The sequence below is a fragment of the Microtus oregoni genome, unplaced genomic scaffold, assembly GCF_018167655.1.
Source record: "Microtus oregoni isolate MIOR12 unplaced genomic scaffold, Mior012 000020F_ref0000438, whole genome shotgun sequence".
NCBI lineage: Eukaryota > Metazoa > Chordata > Mammalia > Rodentia > Cricetidae > Microtus > Microtus oregoni.
The window spans coordinates 14,014,105-14,029,522 of NW_024543079.1; the positions used below are offsets into that span (position 1 = coordinate 14,014,105).

The following is a 15,418-nucleotide window of genomic DNA, read 5'->3' on the forward strand; positions in this document are numbered from 1 at the left end:
GGGGCTCACTGCAGCACCAGCCCGACCTGCTTCACGCTCGGTTTCCTGCAGGCTTTGGAAGGCACAGTGTGAAAACAAAGTAGTAAAATAAATGAAGTTGTGTGGAGTGTGGTAGCCAGGACTCAGCTCTTTCCAGGTCCCCTCATCACAGCAGGAACCCAAGGTTACCTAGCTCAGTGTTTGGTGGCATCGGGGTTACAGGGTTACGCAGTTAAGTGTCCTGTAGTGAGGCTTGTATCTTTCTCTGGCTCAGACTCAAACAGTTAACAAGAAAAAAAGAAACAAGTGCTGATTGAGGCCTAAAGCTTGGGGTCTGTCCTCACCACCTCACTCTCCTTCCACCTGGGATCTAAGTTTCTGATGCTTTAGCGTTTCAGACCCCCACGGGCATGCCCTACGGAACTGTGAACCTGCTTCATGGTGTGAACCCTGGAGAGACCCCTGTTACCTGTACAGCGGGTATTGGGACCTTCATTGTAGAATTTGCCACCCTGAGCAGCCTCACCGGTGACCCCGTGTTTGAAGATGTGGCCAGGGTGGCCCTGATGCGCCTCTGGGAGAGCCGGTCAGATATTGGGCTGGTAAGTCAGCTGCTGCCTTCCTTGTGTAAGCTAAGGCTTCTGTGTGCCCCCACCCCATGAGTTAAGAGTTCCGCCAAGGAAGGGAATCTTACAGTGATTATAAGAGCGGCCCCGGATACCAGAAGTAGACGGAGCCATTTGCTTTTCCACAGAGCTACATTAGTTAGGATTTCTGTTGCAGTGAAAAAATACCATGACCAAGAGCAGCAGGGAGAAAAGCGTTTATTACATCTTGTAGTCCATAATCAGGGAAGTCAGGGCAGGAATTCAAGGCAGGAACCTAGAGGCAAGAACTGATGCAGGGGCCATGGAAGAGTGCTACCGACTGGCTTGCTCAACCGGTTTTGTTAGATCTTCCAGGATCACCAGCCCTGGGGTTACACCACCCACAATGAGCCAAGCCCTGCTCCATCAATCTTCAAGATGTGCCAGGGACTTGCTCACAGGCCAGTGTAGTGGAGGCATTTTCTCAGTTAAGGTTCTCTTTTCCAGAATGACTCTATCTGTGTCAGGTTGACTTAAACCAGCTAGCACAGGAGGGAAGAGAGCCAGACTGCTCATCCTTGGCAGGAACAGAGTTCTGTATGCTCTGAGCCTTTCTCACCTCTAGGCAGGAGTCAGACACTTCACACCCCTGACTCATTGGCCATAGATTACCAGTTCACCTGGGCCTCAGGTGACTATCGGCATTGCGAAACTGTTTTCCAGAACACCAGTACCGAGAGATGTTGAGTGACTGGTCTATGAAAAAATAACTCCAGAACAGTTAAATTAGGGAATTCTTGTATATGGTATCAGAGTTTTTGTTGTTACTGCTTTTTACTTTTTTTCTTTCTTTTTCTTTTTAAGAGTCACAAAGAACTTGAACAGAATAAAAGTTATTAAATGCAATGGTAAAGGAATCTCTTTAGCTTTGCTTAACATTTCCCAAGCATATTTGACCCTAGGGCTTCATTTTCCCTTCAGTTCCTATTAATAAATGGATATTTAACCTATTCGGACCAGCTAATCCTCAAAGCTAATGTCAAATCCCAGAAGGGATAAACCAGTGACACTACCAGTCATTAATCCAACGCAATCAGGACAGTAACACTTCAGTGCTAGATTCAAGTCCTGGCCCTGCTTCAAGGTTGTTTAGCCTCTCTGGCTCTCATATACCAGCAGTGATGTTAGTGTATTAAAAACTATGCTGGCCGGGTGGTGGTGGTGCATGCTCTCAGTCCCAGCACGTGGGAGGTGGGGACAAGCAGAGCTGTAAGAGTTCGAGGCCAGTCTGGTGTACAGAATGAATTATATAGAACAGCCAGGATGGTTACACAGAGAAACCCTGTCTGGAAAAACCACAAAATAAAACAAACTATGCGGAGACACTACAGCTTCTTGTTTTTGAAAGTGGTTTTATGTAAAGTTTGGTGCAAAGTCAGCTCAGAGAGTGGAGTTTGTCTGCGGATTCATAAAATCCCTTCAGATGCCACGCCACTCTGGAGGCCCGTAGTAACATCTTTAGTCCAATGTAGGCAGGTTTTGCTCCAGCCTTGGAACTGTGGTGGACTCGGTTGGTGCCCTGTCTGTACCCTTCTCTCCTTGACCATTCCTGTGCATCCTGGCCTGTCGACATTCATATGTGACAAACAGACAGACAGACAGACAGACAGATAGATAGCTAGATAGAAAGAATAAAAATAGTAATATTACATTTAAAAAATAATAAAAATCTGTTAGCTATATTGAGATGCGGACTGTGACTGGGAACTCAGCACGTGTGTGTGTGTGTGTGTGTGTGTGTGTGTGTGTGTGTGTGTTTGTATGAGCTGTTTTGTTTTTGACTTTTTGATACTGGGGTTTGAACCCAGGGCCTTGTGAATGCTGAGCAGCTACCCTCCTACTGTGCCTCATGCCCAGCTGTGTTTGATTTTTAGACACTGGAGTCACAAACTCGTGCCTTGAGTCTGTGACAGATTCCAGAAACAAGTTCTCCTCATCTCTCCCTAAGCAAGGAGTGGATACTTCAGATCATTCTCTTTCCCTTTCCTTTTGGTCTAGTGTGCTAAGTCAGTTCTTTCAAATGGACACGAGCTGTCTCCACAGTAGGATGGCTGTGGCCCAGGCTCGTGGCTTGCTCCATAGCCCGCATGTTTTCAGGAAATGCTGAGGTGCCTGCCTGGCATGTCACCGGGCAGTTAGAGCACCAGGTAGATAGATCTCCTTTGGCCTTGGTCCTTCTAGGTACTGTGTTTCTCTTTTAGGTTGGCAATCACATCGATGTGCTCACTGGCAAGTGGGTGGCCCAGGATGCAGGCATCGGGGCTGGTGTGGACTCCTATTTTGAGTACCTGGTGAAAGGAGCCATCCTTCTTCAGGATAAGAAGCTCATGGCAATGTTTCTAGGTAAAAGGGGCGGGTAAGGGGGTTTTCCTATGGCTCTCCTGCTGATTGTGTTTATTGTGCACATCAGGTGCCTACAGAAGCCGTCCATTCTGCATCCAGAGCCACTGGAGGCCCTTGATTCCCACTGTACCTCTTCAGATTGTCTTTTTCTGCTTTATGGGCTTGTTTGGTTTAGGTTTTGTTCTATTTGTTTTATTTATTTATTTATTTATTTTTGGTTTTGAATCAAGGTCTCATGTAGCCTAGGCTTGTCTGAAATTCTCTGTAGCCAAGGATAACATTAAACTTTTTATCTCCCCCCTCCACCTTTGTTGTGTGACACCATTCATTCCTGAGGAGACATGAACAAACACCTCGCCCCAGATAGGGAACCAATACCAGACTAAAGTACGGATACCATCAAGATCCGGTTCAGTGAACCAGAGAGTTTTATTGGGGTTCCTTGCAGAAATAAGTGAGAGGTGCAAGCAGAAATGACTCAAAGATAGCTGCATCACCAAATGAATCAGCGTGGGTGATGTGGAAACCCAGAGCATACCGCACAGTTTACAACAATTCAGCAGACTGGAGAGTCTCTTCCAGACAGCTCGAGTGGTCAGAGCCCCTCTAGCAGCTTGGCTGATATCTGCATCTATTAGGCCGCTCTCTACTTCTTCCGGTGACTTGGAGCTAGTCTCAGCTCCTTCCAGGCAACTAAGCTTGTGAGAGAAATCCACTGAGCAGCCCTCGCAGCTTATATATTCTTAGTGAGGGAGGGGCCCAGTGCATCTGGTTGATTTCAGGGACTTCTTGAAGCCTCAGAGTTGTTTACTTCCTGAGGTTTCTGAGTTTCCCCATTGTTTCGCTTCACCTGCTTTCTGGGCTCTTGTGTCTTAGTGAGCGTCCCTCCGGTCCGGACGCCTTACTTCTTGGCCACTTCACATGGTGGTCGCTTCTCCTAGAGTATTTTTATTTCCTGTCTACATATGACCGCGTTCCATCCTCCCTTCAGAGCCTAGTTTGCATGCCCTGCCTAGGAAGCGGTGTGCTCCTCCTCAGCATAGAACCGGCGACGTATGCCCTCTGCCTTCTCATTTCTGGCTTCTCCCAGTCCTTTATATGCAGTAGGTCACAGTTATCAGATTAGTAAAAACCGACCTTGTGGGCCCCTGGTAATAATTGCCATACAGGTGTCGAGCTCACAGCAGTAGTTACTACAACTGTTGTTGGCTTATTTAGCGCATCTTTGTTGGGTGACATTTGATGTACCAACCCCTGGGCCAACCTTTGAGCATTGGTTGTTTCATTTTACTACAGTTTTTGACATAGCTTATGAATTTGTGTCTGCATTTGGCTCTTCGTTAATTCTTTTTTTTTTAAAGATTTATTTATTTATTATGTATACAACATTCTGCCTCCATGTATGCCTGCACGCCAGAGGAGGATGCCAGATCTCATTACAGATGATTGTGAGCCACCATGTGGTTGCTGGGAATCGAACTCAGGACCTCTGGAAGAGCAGCCGGTGCTCTTAACCACTGAGCCATCTCTCCAGCCCCCTCTTCGTTTATTCTTATGTTTATTTATTATGCACAGTGCTAGCAGTGGAGATTCTGCAATGAACGCAGAACTAAGTCATCGTGGACGCACGTCCTAGGGGATAAATGTCAGCTCAGCTTCCGACTGCTATGCCAGCTCCTTGTTGGGGAGGCTTTGTCTTATGGATATCTGAATACCAATTTGTTAGCTGAGTAATGACTGAACAATCTCACAAGGTCTATAACATTACTTCCCCAGTTTAACATATGATAGAGCTGAGGCTGAAGAGGGAAAGTTTGCCCCAGGTCATAGCTAGCACGTGGAAAGGAATCTGCGCATGGAGTGTTGAACCCCTGTTCCTTTTTAATGCACTTACCTCGTTGTGTCCTAGTCTGTTCCAGACAACGCTAGGCCATGCTGCATGTCATAGCATAAGGGTTCCCTTTTGTCGTCAAGGCTTGTCTGTCTCTTCAGTCACCTGTGCCCATTTTCTCTTCTCCATGATGCAGAGTACAACAAAGCCATTCGGAATTACACTCACTTCGATGACTGGTACCTGTGGGTGCAGATGTACAAGGGCACCGTGTCCATGCCAGTCTTCCAGTCCTTGGAGGCCTACTGGCCTGGTCTTCAGGTAGGATTTGTCAGAGAGTGATCACTGTTCTGTGGTGTGCTGATGTACGCAAGCTGCTTGAGTGCTCCGGGGCAGTGTGAGGAAGAAAGAACTAAAGTGAGTCAGGCAGATGCGCCACTCTCCCTAACCAAGTCTTCCAAGGGAGTGTGGGTGAAGTGCCGTCTGCAGCAATGTGCGCTGTGCCCCAGGCCAAGGGAACAGCCACTGGCAAGAGCTGCTTTTCAGGGGCATTTCTCTCAAGTTCCCTCCTCGACACTGTGCTGATTCCCCTCCCCCCATCCAGTCTGGTAGAATTATACTTAGGAGAGGCCTTGGAGCCCATCTAATCTCCCTTACCTGTACCATAATATTTCTTGTACCAAAATAGTTTGTAATCTAAATGATGCCTGCAGTTAGCTTTTGTTTTGAGACAGGACCTCACATATCCCAGGCTGGCCTTGAATTCACTACCTTAACGGGGGATGACCTTGAACTTCTGATTCCCTCTGCCTCGGCCACCCAAGTTTTGAGAAAGACACTTAGGAAGCTGTGAGAACGGACAGTCTACCTTTGTGTTATAAACACAAAACCTGCCTTCAGGAAACAGTGTTGTGTAGTTGGACTTTCCTTTGGTCTAACAGCTCCCAAATATCAGCACAGAGACTTCTATTAATTATGGTTGCTTGGCCTTAGCTTAGACTTGTCCTACTAGCTCTTAGAATTTAAATTTATTCATTTCTATTAATCTAAGTTCTTCCATGTGATTTGTTACCCGTCCTCCATAATGTACACCCGACTTCCTCGGTGTCTTGCTGGCATCTCCTGCACCCCTAGATTCATCCCTCTGAATTCCTCTCTCTGCCTGGAAGTCCCACCTAACCTCTCCTGCTAGCCATTGGCTGTTCAGCTTTTTATTAAACCAATCAGAGTGACACATTTTTACACAGTGTGATAAAATATCCCACAACACTATTGAGGAAGTTGAGTTTTGGAAATGTGTTTCTGTTGTTGTTTTGTTTTGTTGTTTGAGAGAGCCTCACTATGTAGTCCTGTCTGGCCTGGAACTTACTACACTTAGCCTACTTGGTAAGAGCTCCAGGCCAGTGAGGGACCCTATCTCAAAAAACAAGGGGACATCTTCTAAGGATCAACACTTGAGTCTGTGTCCTGGCTTCCACACGCAGGCACAGGAACACACACCTATGCACACATACACACATAAAAAGTCACGGAAACACAAAGAACTAAAGGTTGCTGTTGTACTAGAGTAAAGCAGCAGGAGAAATAATAAGTAGGATTTTAAAATATAAGCAAGCGACCTGGCTGAGGTAGCACATACTTTCATCCAGCACTTAGGAGGCAGAAGTGAGTGAATCTCTGAGTCTGAGATCAGCCTTGCCTACAGAGCAAGTTCCAGGATAGACAGGGTCATGTGGTGAGACGTCTTGAAGGAAAAGAAGGAAAGTAAAGGATTCTTTAAGTAGACATATCCTCTGACCCACAAAGCCTGTTTTTGGAGATTTGTCTTACAGATACATTTCATATGTTTGAAGTGATGTATAGGCATTATTTAGTGCAGCATTAATTGTTTTAGCAAATGGCAAAAGACTGGAACCAAGGCAAATGTCTTCTTCTAGAATGGATTCAGTTCTGGTCTAAGTGACCGAGTACTGTGCAGCTGTATAAACAGAAGGGTTCTCAGTATATGCGGAAGAAAACCAAGACAGATTATTGAATGAATACAGAGAGTGCAGAGCCAGAGCAGCATGTTCAGAGACTGTATTAAAAAACAAACAAACAAACAAAAAACCCAGGTCTGCATAGAGAAACTTGAAGAGGTGGGCATGGCTCTCTGTTGGAGGTATGGGAGCCTCCTGAGCCTTAGTACAGCCAGCCTTTCTCCTAATCTCAGGTCCTCAACAAGGTATGAATAGGTGTTGAATTTTTTGTATTGCAGATAAGTCCCAGAGACGTTTGCTCTGTGGCTCAGGATGGCACAGAGTCGGTGACCAACCTTAGGATTGATAATAGCACCTTTGGCTTCCAAGGCTTGCTTGAGATTAATTGATTGTGATGTTTTGCCCATGGACTCATGCCTGAGTCTGCTGACCTGGTGACCATTTCTTTTCCACAGAGCCTTATTGGGGACATTGACAATGCCATGAGGACCTTCCTCAATTACTACACTGTATGGAAGCAATTTGGGGGGCTGCCAGAATTCTATAACATTCCTCAGGGATACACAGTGGAGAAGCGGGAAGGCTATCCACTTCGACCGGGTAAGCGGTGTGTTTGGTGCGTGGCCAATCTGCAGGCTCTGAGTCCTCACACCCTGACCCTTCATGGGTACTCCCCAGGCCACTTTTCTCTATTCTCTAGTGGTTTTCCTGCTAGAGATGGGAACTGAGTTCTGGTAGGTTGGAGTGGTTTGGCCAAGCTAGGAGCTGGAACCAGAACCCAAGTTTCCTATCTAAGTCCTATGTTCTTTCAAACTTGGAGAAATGAGCAAAAAAGGGAGATGCCAGCTAGGCTGAGTCCTGGGGACTTCTGCCACCAGAACATCACGGACTGTAGGCCCCTTCTGTGAGTGGTAGGGGCAAAGCACACTTCCATAGGGCGGACTGACAGAACCTCGGCCCTTAAGCCATCGTCAGGTTTTGTTCACTTGTTCTTGGCAGCTCAGAATCAAGGAGAGTGCCACAAACTGGACACTATCTTACGTCCTTCTCAGCTCTGACGTCTTCTGACTCATTGCAGGGATGTTAAAAAGTGAGGCCTGAAGGGCAAAGGGAGTCAGAGGCCGAGCTTAGTCGGCAGGTGGGCTCACAGCCTAGTGTAGGTCAGTTTGTATTATGGTTGTCTCAGCATGGTAGTCTCTGCCTGGCCTTCCTAGTGACTCCCCTATGCTCTGTGTTCTCTGCCCCAGTCTTTGCTGCTTCTAACCCTAGTGCGTGTAGGACCGTGGGCGGGGAGAACGGCAGTCACATGCCAGGACCGCAGGAGCTGCTGCTTGTGGTGTTTCTCACACAGTTGTTCTCATGGCTTTTTTTTTTTTTTTTTTAAGAAAACTCCTGGGAAATATCAGTCATATTTATTGTTACCAGGAGATAAAACTCAACTTTGCGACTACACGCCAAACATTTAGATGGTTTTCTACACTGGGGCTTCAGAGAGGCCCTTCCTTATTGAAATCCTCCTACAGCCACTGGTTTTCTGGTTATCACCAGAGAGAGCTGCTGCTGCTGAAGGCAACCTGCTCTATCTGCAGGGCTGGCTGGCAGGAAGGTTCTGGAGAGAAACACACATCACTGCCAGGAATTCTAGGAGTGCCGAGTCAGTCACCCTTCCTTCCCCCACACAATAGGTAGGAGAGATAAGATGCTATTCTGTAGCTAGACTGGCTAGTGCATGGGTCTGGCAGGAGTTTGTTTTTTGGTTTTTTTTTTTTTTTTTTGGTTTTTTTTATCCAAAACAGGGTTTCCCAGTAACTATGGAGTCAGTCATCCTGGAACTCATTCTGTAGACCAGCTGGCCTCGAACTCACAGAGATCCACCTGCCTCTCCCTTCTGAGTGCTGAGATTAAAGGCATGCACCACCACCTCCCGGATGGTCTGAGCCGTTGACGACAGTTACAGAACCTAGCCTAAAGTCCTTTATGAGGGCTTTTACCTCCCTGAACTGTCCTTCAGAGTTGAGGGGGAAGGGCATAATAAAGCAAAGCACTGGCTCACACACAAAGCCCACGTGTGAAAAAGAGAAAAAGTTGGCCTTGACCCAGCCAGCTGCTGACAGCAGAGGGAGGCCTCCCACGAGAACACTGTCTTTCTGCGTGTGTTGTCTGCCCTGGAATGCACCCTAGAATGTGAGCAGTTGGGTTAGCGCTTGTTTAGAGGCCTGTGGGATGAGGGGAGGGAAGGGAGAGAGAGATCTGAGGACATGGGCGGAGACTTGTTCTCCAAAATCCAAAAGAGTAGATGAGGCTCAGTGGTAGGGGGTGTGCCTACAGACACAGCTCTGGCGGGGTGCCTGTGGACACAGCTCTGGTGGGGTGTCTGTGGACACAGCTCTGGCGGGGGGTACCTGTGGACACAGCTCTGGCGGGGTGTCTGTGGACACAGCTCTGGCGGGGTGCCTGTGGACACAGCTCTGGCGGGGTGTCTGTGGACACAGCTCTGGCGGGGTGTCTGTGGACACAGCTCTGGCGGGGTGCCTGTGGACACAGCTCTGGCGGGGTATCTGTGGACACAGCTCTGGTGGGGGTACCTGTGGACACAGCTCTGGTGGGGGTACCTGTGGACACAGCTCTGGTGGGGGTACCTGTGGACACAGCTCTGGCGGGGTGTCTGTGGACACAGCTCTGGCGGGGTGTCTGTGGACACAGCTCTGGCGGGGTGTCTGTGGACACAGCTCTGGCGGGGTGTCTGTGGACACAGCTCTGGCGGGGTGTCTGTGGACACAGCTCTGGCGGGGTGCCTGTGGACACAGCTCTGGTGGGGGTACCTGTGGACACAGCTCTGGCGGGGTGCCTGTGAACACAGCTCTGGCGGGGTGTCTGTGGACACAGCTCTGGCGGGGTGCCTGTGGACACAGCTCTGGCGCGGTGCCTGTGGACACAGCTCTGGCGGGGTGTCTGTGGACACAGCTCTGGCGGGGGTACCTGTGGACACAGCTCTGGCGGGGTGTCTGTGGACACAGCTCTGGCGGGGTGTCTGTGGCTCTGTGTGGAGACCTAGCATGTGCAAGGCCCTGGCTCTGCTCCCCACACTACAGAAATGGGTAGATGAGTAAAGAAGTCGGAGCTAGAGTTCCCACCAGAAGGGAAAGAGCCAGGAAAGGAGCTCAGGGGAGATGTCGGGGAAGGGAAGAGAGAAATTCTTTGATTTGAGAAGCAGTTGGTGCTGAAGTAGGAAACATAATGAAGCCGGGCAGTGGTGGCGCACGCCTTTAATCCCAGCACTCAGGAGGCAGAAGCAGGTGAATCTCTGTAAGTTAAGGGCCAGCCTGGTCTACAGAGTTCAAGAAGAGCTAGAACTGCACAGAAAGACCCTGTCCCAAAATAATTTAAAGAAAAAGAAAAGAAAAAATGATGAGCTTTCACTTCTGCCCACCGAGGCTGTCGACAGTACAGAATCATTTTTCCCAATAAAAATTCATGTATTTAAAAGCAATACATATTTTCTTCTTTTTAATGGTAAATAGTCTCACCTGGGCCCACTCCTGTTGGCCAATATCTGGCTTAGGAAAGAGCCCCTGGCTGAACTTCCAGCTGTGGTGAAGAATAGGATCCTTCAGAGCATCTGAAGCACCTTCTCATGTAGCCCAGGCTAACTTTGAACTCACTGTAGTGATGAGAGTGACTTAGAACTCTTGATCCTCATTTTCCAGGAGCTGGGATTTTTAGGTGTGTGCCACCACACCCAGCTTTTTTTAATTAATATTTTTTTCTTTTTCTGTGGTGCTGGGAATCGTAGCCAGGGCCTTTGTATGTGTTGGGCAAGTCCTTCTTCATGGCACCGTGTTCCATGGTTGTTCTTTTCCTTGGTTTCTGGGAATAGTTGTGAGTCAGACAGCCACGGACACTGCAGAAGTCAGGGAGAGAACAGATGTTACGGATCAGGCCACAACCTCAGCTACCTTTTCTGTCCCAGAGCGGGCTGCCTCTCTCTTTGGGGGATGGGAGTCTGCGGAGTTCAGTGGAGCTTCAGGATCTGTGCATCTTGGCTCTGAAAACTCACCACGGACACCTCCAGTCTTTCCACAATGCCAGAACTTATCTAATAATAAATTCATAAGCTACAATGGTTTCGTTGGTTGCAGTTTGCCACGTAGTCCCCAAAGCTGTGCTATGATTCTCTCCAGCGGGGCTCTGCAGACCGGCAATGGAGGGGAAGTCCTTTTCCTGAGTAGGCCCCGTGCCATGCCTGCTCAGCCACTGAGAAGGTCTGCTTGTCTTTACAGAGCTCATCGAGAGCGCAATGTACCTCTACCGCGCCACAGGGGATCCCACTCTCCTAGAACTCGGGAGAGACGCAGTGGAGTCCATTGAGAAAATCAGCAAGGTGGAGTGCGGATTTGCAACCGTGAGTGTTTCGGGGCCTCTTGCCACTCACAAGCCATGGTAGTGGCTGGGAGCGCTGGGGCGTTAACACTGGAGGGGAGCGGCTGTACACTGTGAACAGAGAGGCTTGCTGAAGGCCTCTAGTGAAGGGTGAAAGGTCAAGAAAGACAGGCCAGGGAAGAGTGACTCAGGCAGGCAGAAAGGCCTTCTGGGGAAAGAACTGCAGGCTCTGCAGGAGTTAGAGTCCAGCATCCTCTTACAGGCTGGTGTAGTTATAGGGCACAAGGGCAGGAGCATGGAAGAAGGCTGAAAAGTTTCTTTTCGGCCTGTAGCTTGTCATTGCTAGGGGTAAGCAGTGAGCACACAGTCCGAGAATGTTGGGTGACTGATAAACATCCTAACTGTGGCCTTTCTGTGGGCCCCAGGGCAGGGTGACCCAGCTTATAAAGCAAGTCCACATTATTGTAGTTACTGGGATTGTCACAGTTAACTGAAATGGAGTCTCACAAATGCTGTGGCACTAGCTGCCAAGGTGGGTTAAACCCTAAGCTCTCGGCACCAGTGGTCCTCGTCTCTCAGAATACGTGCTTTGCAAAGGGGTTTGTAGAAAATTTTGTCTGAGGGCTTTTAAAATAAATTTTAAGAGACGAAATCTGGAGTCCCGTAGTCCTGTGTTCATCAAGCATGGGCTCCTTAGTAAGCAGTTCTGCATTCCCACGGTATTTACCGTGTGACTGGCATGTGCCAGGCACTGTTCCAGGCCAGGGATAGAGACAGGCAGACCTGGACCCTTGCTCTCAGGAGCTTACATTTTAGTTGGAAAAATAATAAAAATGTGTATGAGAGATAGAAAGAAAACCAGTGTGGTTGGAGTAGGAGAGTGAGCAAGGAGTAAGGGTAGAGAGGAGGACACTGAAAGGGAAGAGGTAGATGATGCAGAGCCTTTGTAGGCACAGGAGAGAGTGGGATTTGGGGTGGGGTCCGCAGCAGAGCGGTGTCATGATCTGATTGGTACATTAGAAGTAGCATACTAACGGCTCCATGACAGAGCTGACATCCTCATAGGACCCAACAGGCAAGGTGCAGACAGCCACTCTAATACATGGAAGGCAGACGGCTAAGAAAAGGAGCTGTGTGTTTCCTAAGAGTTACTGTATTGGAATGTGGAATTCAAAGCAAAAGTTCTGCACAGTTTTGGGATGTGTTGGTACTTTATAAGTAAGGTATAGACAGACCCTTTTCCTTTCTTGTGCTGAAGATTGAGCCTAGGGCCTGATGTGCGCTGGACACGCACTCCACAACTGTGCTGGAGAAGACCTGTAGTGAACGGGGTAGTAGAGCGGTGGTTTGTTTTGGCTTTCAGTGTGTTCAGTTTTCTGAAAAACCAAAGCAATGAGTCCCCTGGGAAAGCTAAGCTCATTTCCATGAAAAGGAGGCCTCTGGGAAGTCTCCCAAGGTGCATGATGGGAATAGCCCTTCAATCTTTGTCAAACAGGGAAGAAAACCTGACTTGGTCTTTGATTGAGTCCATACTTGAGTCATAGTGTTGTGTAATCCAAATGTCCACTGAGAATTCATTTTGGCTAAATGTACTGAAAAATCTAAGAAGCTAAAGCAAGCATCTGTAGTAGATTATCCCACTCATCTCGGCCAGGGAGCTTCTGTCTCTATAGCCAACCTTTAGTTATGCATAGTAGTCCAAACCTGACACTCATAAGAAAGGGTCAGGTAAGGAGGGTGTGTTACTTTTGTCGTGAGGACTGTGTTGGAAACAGATGGACACACTGATCCCTTTCCACAGCGTCAGGATTTATCTAATAATAAATTCATAAGCTACATTGGTTTGTTGTTGCGGTTTGCCAAGTAGTCCCAGTTTCCCTTGATAGCTGTCCATTGGCAAACACAAGTTCTTTGTCTTTCCAGTCTCTCCAGACTCCATTCAAGTCTTTAACAACAATATTAATCCTCGGATTATGCATTATAGATCATGCAGGAGTTACATCTACTTCTGTTTATCATCCATGTGTCTGTATAAATGTGAATCAGTGGTAGAATGGCTACAAAGGGCTAAAGAGACCACAGAAGAGTTCAGAGAGTTCAAAGAGGACGTGAGGAGCAGAGGGACAGAGGCAGGGACAGAGGCAGAGGCAGGGACAGAGGCAGAGGCACGTCTTTTTTTGTTCCCCTGTCAGCCTTGTAGCTGGCTCCCCTACTTCCTTAGATATGTGCTTAAAAACCTTCACAAAGACCCTCAGGTGAGAGTGTGATTTGAGCCTGGAGCTGTAAGAAAAGGATCCAGATAGGGAGGAACGAGGGCAGAGAGGGAGCAGGGACTAGGTCCTGGAGGATCCGACAGACTCACATCCTCAGCCTGTGTGCAATGAGATGTCCAGAGAGTTAAGAGAAGTGACAGGTAAGATCTGCAATCTAAGTGCATCATAGGGGAAGGACAGACGCAGAAGTAGTTTGTCATTATTCAGGTGAGAGGCGGTGGTGGCTTGGGAAGAGTGAAGCTCAAAGACGTGATTCACCCAAAGGCCCTCAGCTCTTTAGTGGCTGAGCAGTTTCTGAAGGGGGCTGTCTGACCCTGACTCCCAAACCATGGTTTGTTCTGACTTGCTTCTTTCCTCTCCGGTGGCAGATCAAGGACCTCCGGGATCACAAGCTGGACAACCGCATGGAGTCATTCTTCCTGGCTGAGACTGTGAAATACCTCTACCTTCTGTTCCACCCAAACAACTTCATCCATAACAACGGCTCCACCTTTGACTCTGTGATGACCCCCCATGGGGAGTGCATCCTGGGAGCTGGGGGCTACGTCTTCAACACCGAAGCTCACCCCATTGACCCCGCCGCCTTGCACTGTTGCCGGCGGCTGAAGGAGGAGCAGTGGGAAGTGGAGGACTTGATGAGGGAGTTCTACTCTCTCAAAGAGAGCAGGTCAAGAGCTCGGAGAAAGACAATGCGCTCAGGACCCTGGGAGCCCCCAGCAGAGCCAGGCACGCTCTCCTCATCTGAAAACCATGACCAGCCCAGAGGGAAGCAGCCTGCTAAGCAGAGAACCCCACTTCTCAGCTGCCCTAGCCAGCCCTTCACCTCTAAACTGGCATTGCTAGGCCAGGTTTTCCTAGACTCCTCATAACCACTGGATCAGTTTTTAATTTTTATTTTTTTGAGACTAAGCTATAATAATAAATCTGCTTTTGGCTATCAGGTTTTACATACTGGGCTCTTGATGAGATTCCAATCAAAGGAATTGTGTTAAACGATCATGAATCTAGTTTATTTTTTTCAGCCATTTGGAATAAACAGCTAAACACCAAGGTGGCCTCCAAGGTGGCTGGTTCCACAGCCCCCAGGACGAAAAGTTGAATCTCTCTTCCTTTTCTGGCACCTCTGGAGAAGGTGACGATGCCGGTATTTCTTGGTTGGCTTTCCCAGCGTGTGCTTTGACCTTTTAGCTGTCCCCTCTATCCATGTGTCCTTCCAGGCAATAGAGGTTTATTAAGCACCTTTGGGTGCCAGCCATAACCCCAGAGAGTAGCAGCAAACAAAGAAAACGGGTTTTGTTATCGTTGGAACAGATTCTGGTAGAGAAAAACACACTAATGAGTGTATGAAGTGACAGTGGCCTAGGTTCTGTGAGGATCAGGGTCGGAGTGGATGCTGGAGGCAGTTCGGTTGGTAATGAGTTCAGATCCCCAGCACTCACAGGAAGACCAGGCCCAGGAGTATCTGTAATCAGAGTTTTGGAGTTCGGGGGGTGAGAGAAGAGGCAGGTGGATCCCTGAGCTCAGCAGTCAGCCAGTCTTGCTGAATTGGTGAGATTCGGGTTCAGCGAGAGATCCTGTCTCAAAAAGTGAGGTTCTCACAGTTGAGGACACCTGCTGTCGGGCTCTGGAGGTCACACACTTTGACACACAAGAAGAGAAGGAAAGGAAGGAAGATGAAAGATTGTTGGCAATGGGGAGAACCAAGCAACCTTTAGGGAGGGCGATCTGGGAGGGTAGTCAGGGAGGGTGGCCTGGGAGGGTCTTCTGCTAGAGGGAAATTTTTACATTAGGAAAAACAGAAAAAAAATGGCGATCCCTCATGTGCTTTTCACTCAACTGCAACAAATTTAGCTTGGAAAATGGTAGACTTGGGGCTGGAGAGATGGCTCAGTGGGTGAGAACACTTGGCTGCACAAGCATGAGGACCTGGGTTCTGATCCCAGCACTCATAAAACCTGGGTGTGGCCACACACACACACACACACC

At 48.4% G+C, this 15,418-nt stretch overlaps 1 protein-coding gene across 1 annotated transcript in view; it reads left to right on the plus strand.

Moving 5' to 3' along the window:
• The window catches only part of Edem2 (ER degradation enhancing alpha-mannosidase like protein 2), a 28,986-nt gene extending 14,607 nt beyond the window's left edge, over nt 1–14,379 (plus strand). Inside the window, exons 6-11 of the mRNA XM_041670469.1 lie at nt 370–581; nt 2,828–2,969; nt 4,997–5,121; nt 7,235–7,379; nt 11,060–11,181; nt 13,801–14,379. Of these exons, the coding sequence (XP_041526403.1) occupies nt 370–581; nt 2,828–2,969; nt 4,997–5,121; nt 7,235–7,379; nt 11,060–11,181; nt 13,801–14,301 (1,247 nt within the window). The 3' untranslated portion in view covers nt 14,302–14,379. The remainder of the gene's footprint in view (nt 1–369; nt 582–2,827; nt 2,970–4,996; nt 5,122–7,234; nt 7,380–11,059; nt 11,182–13,800) is intronic.
• Nucleotides 14,380–15,418: the final 1,039 nt, after the last annotated feature.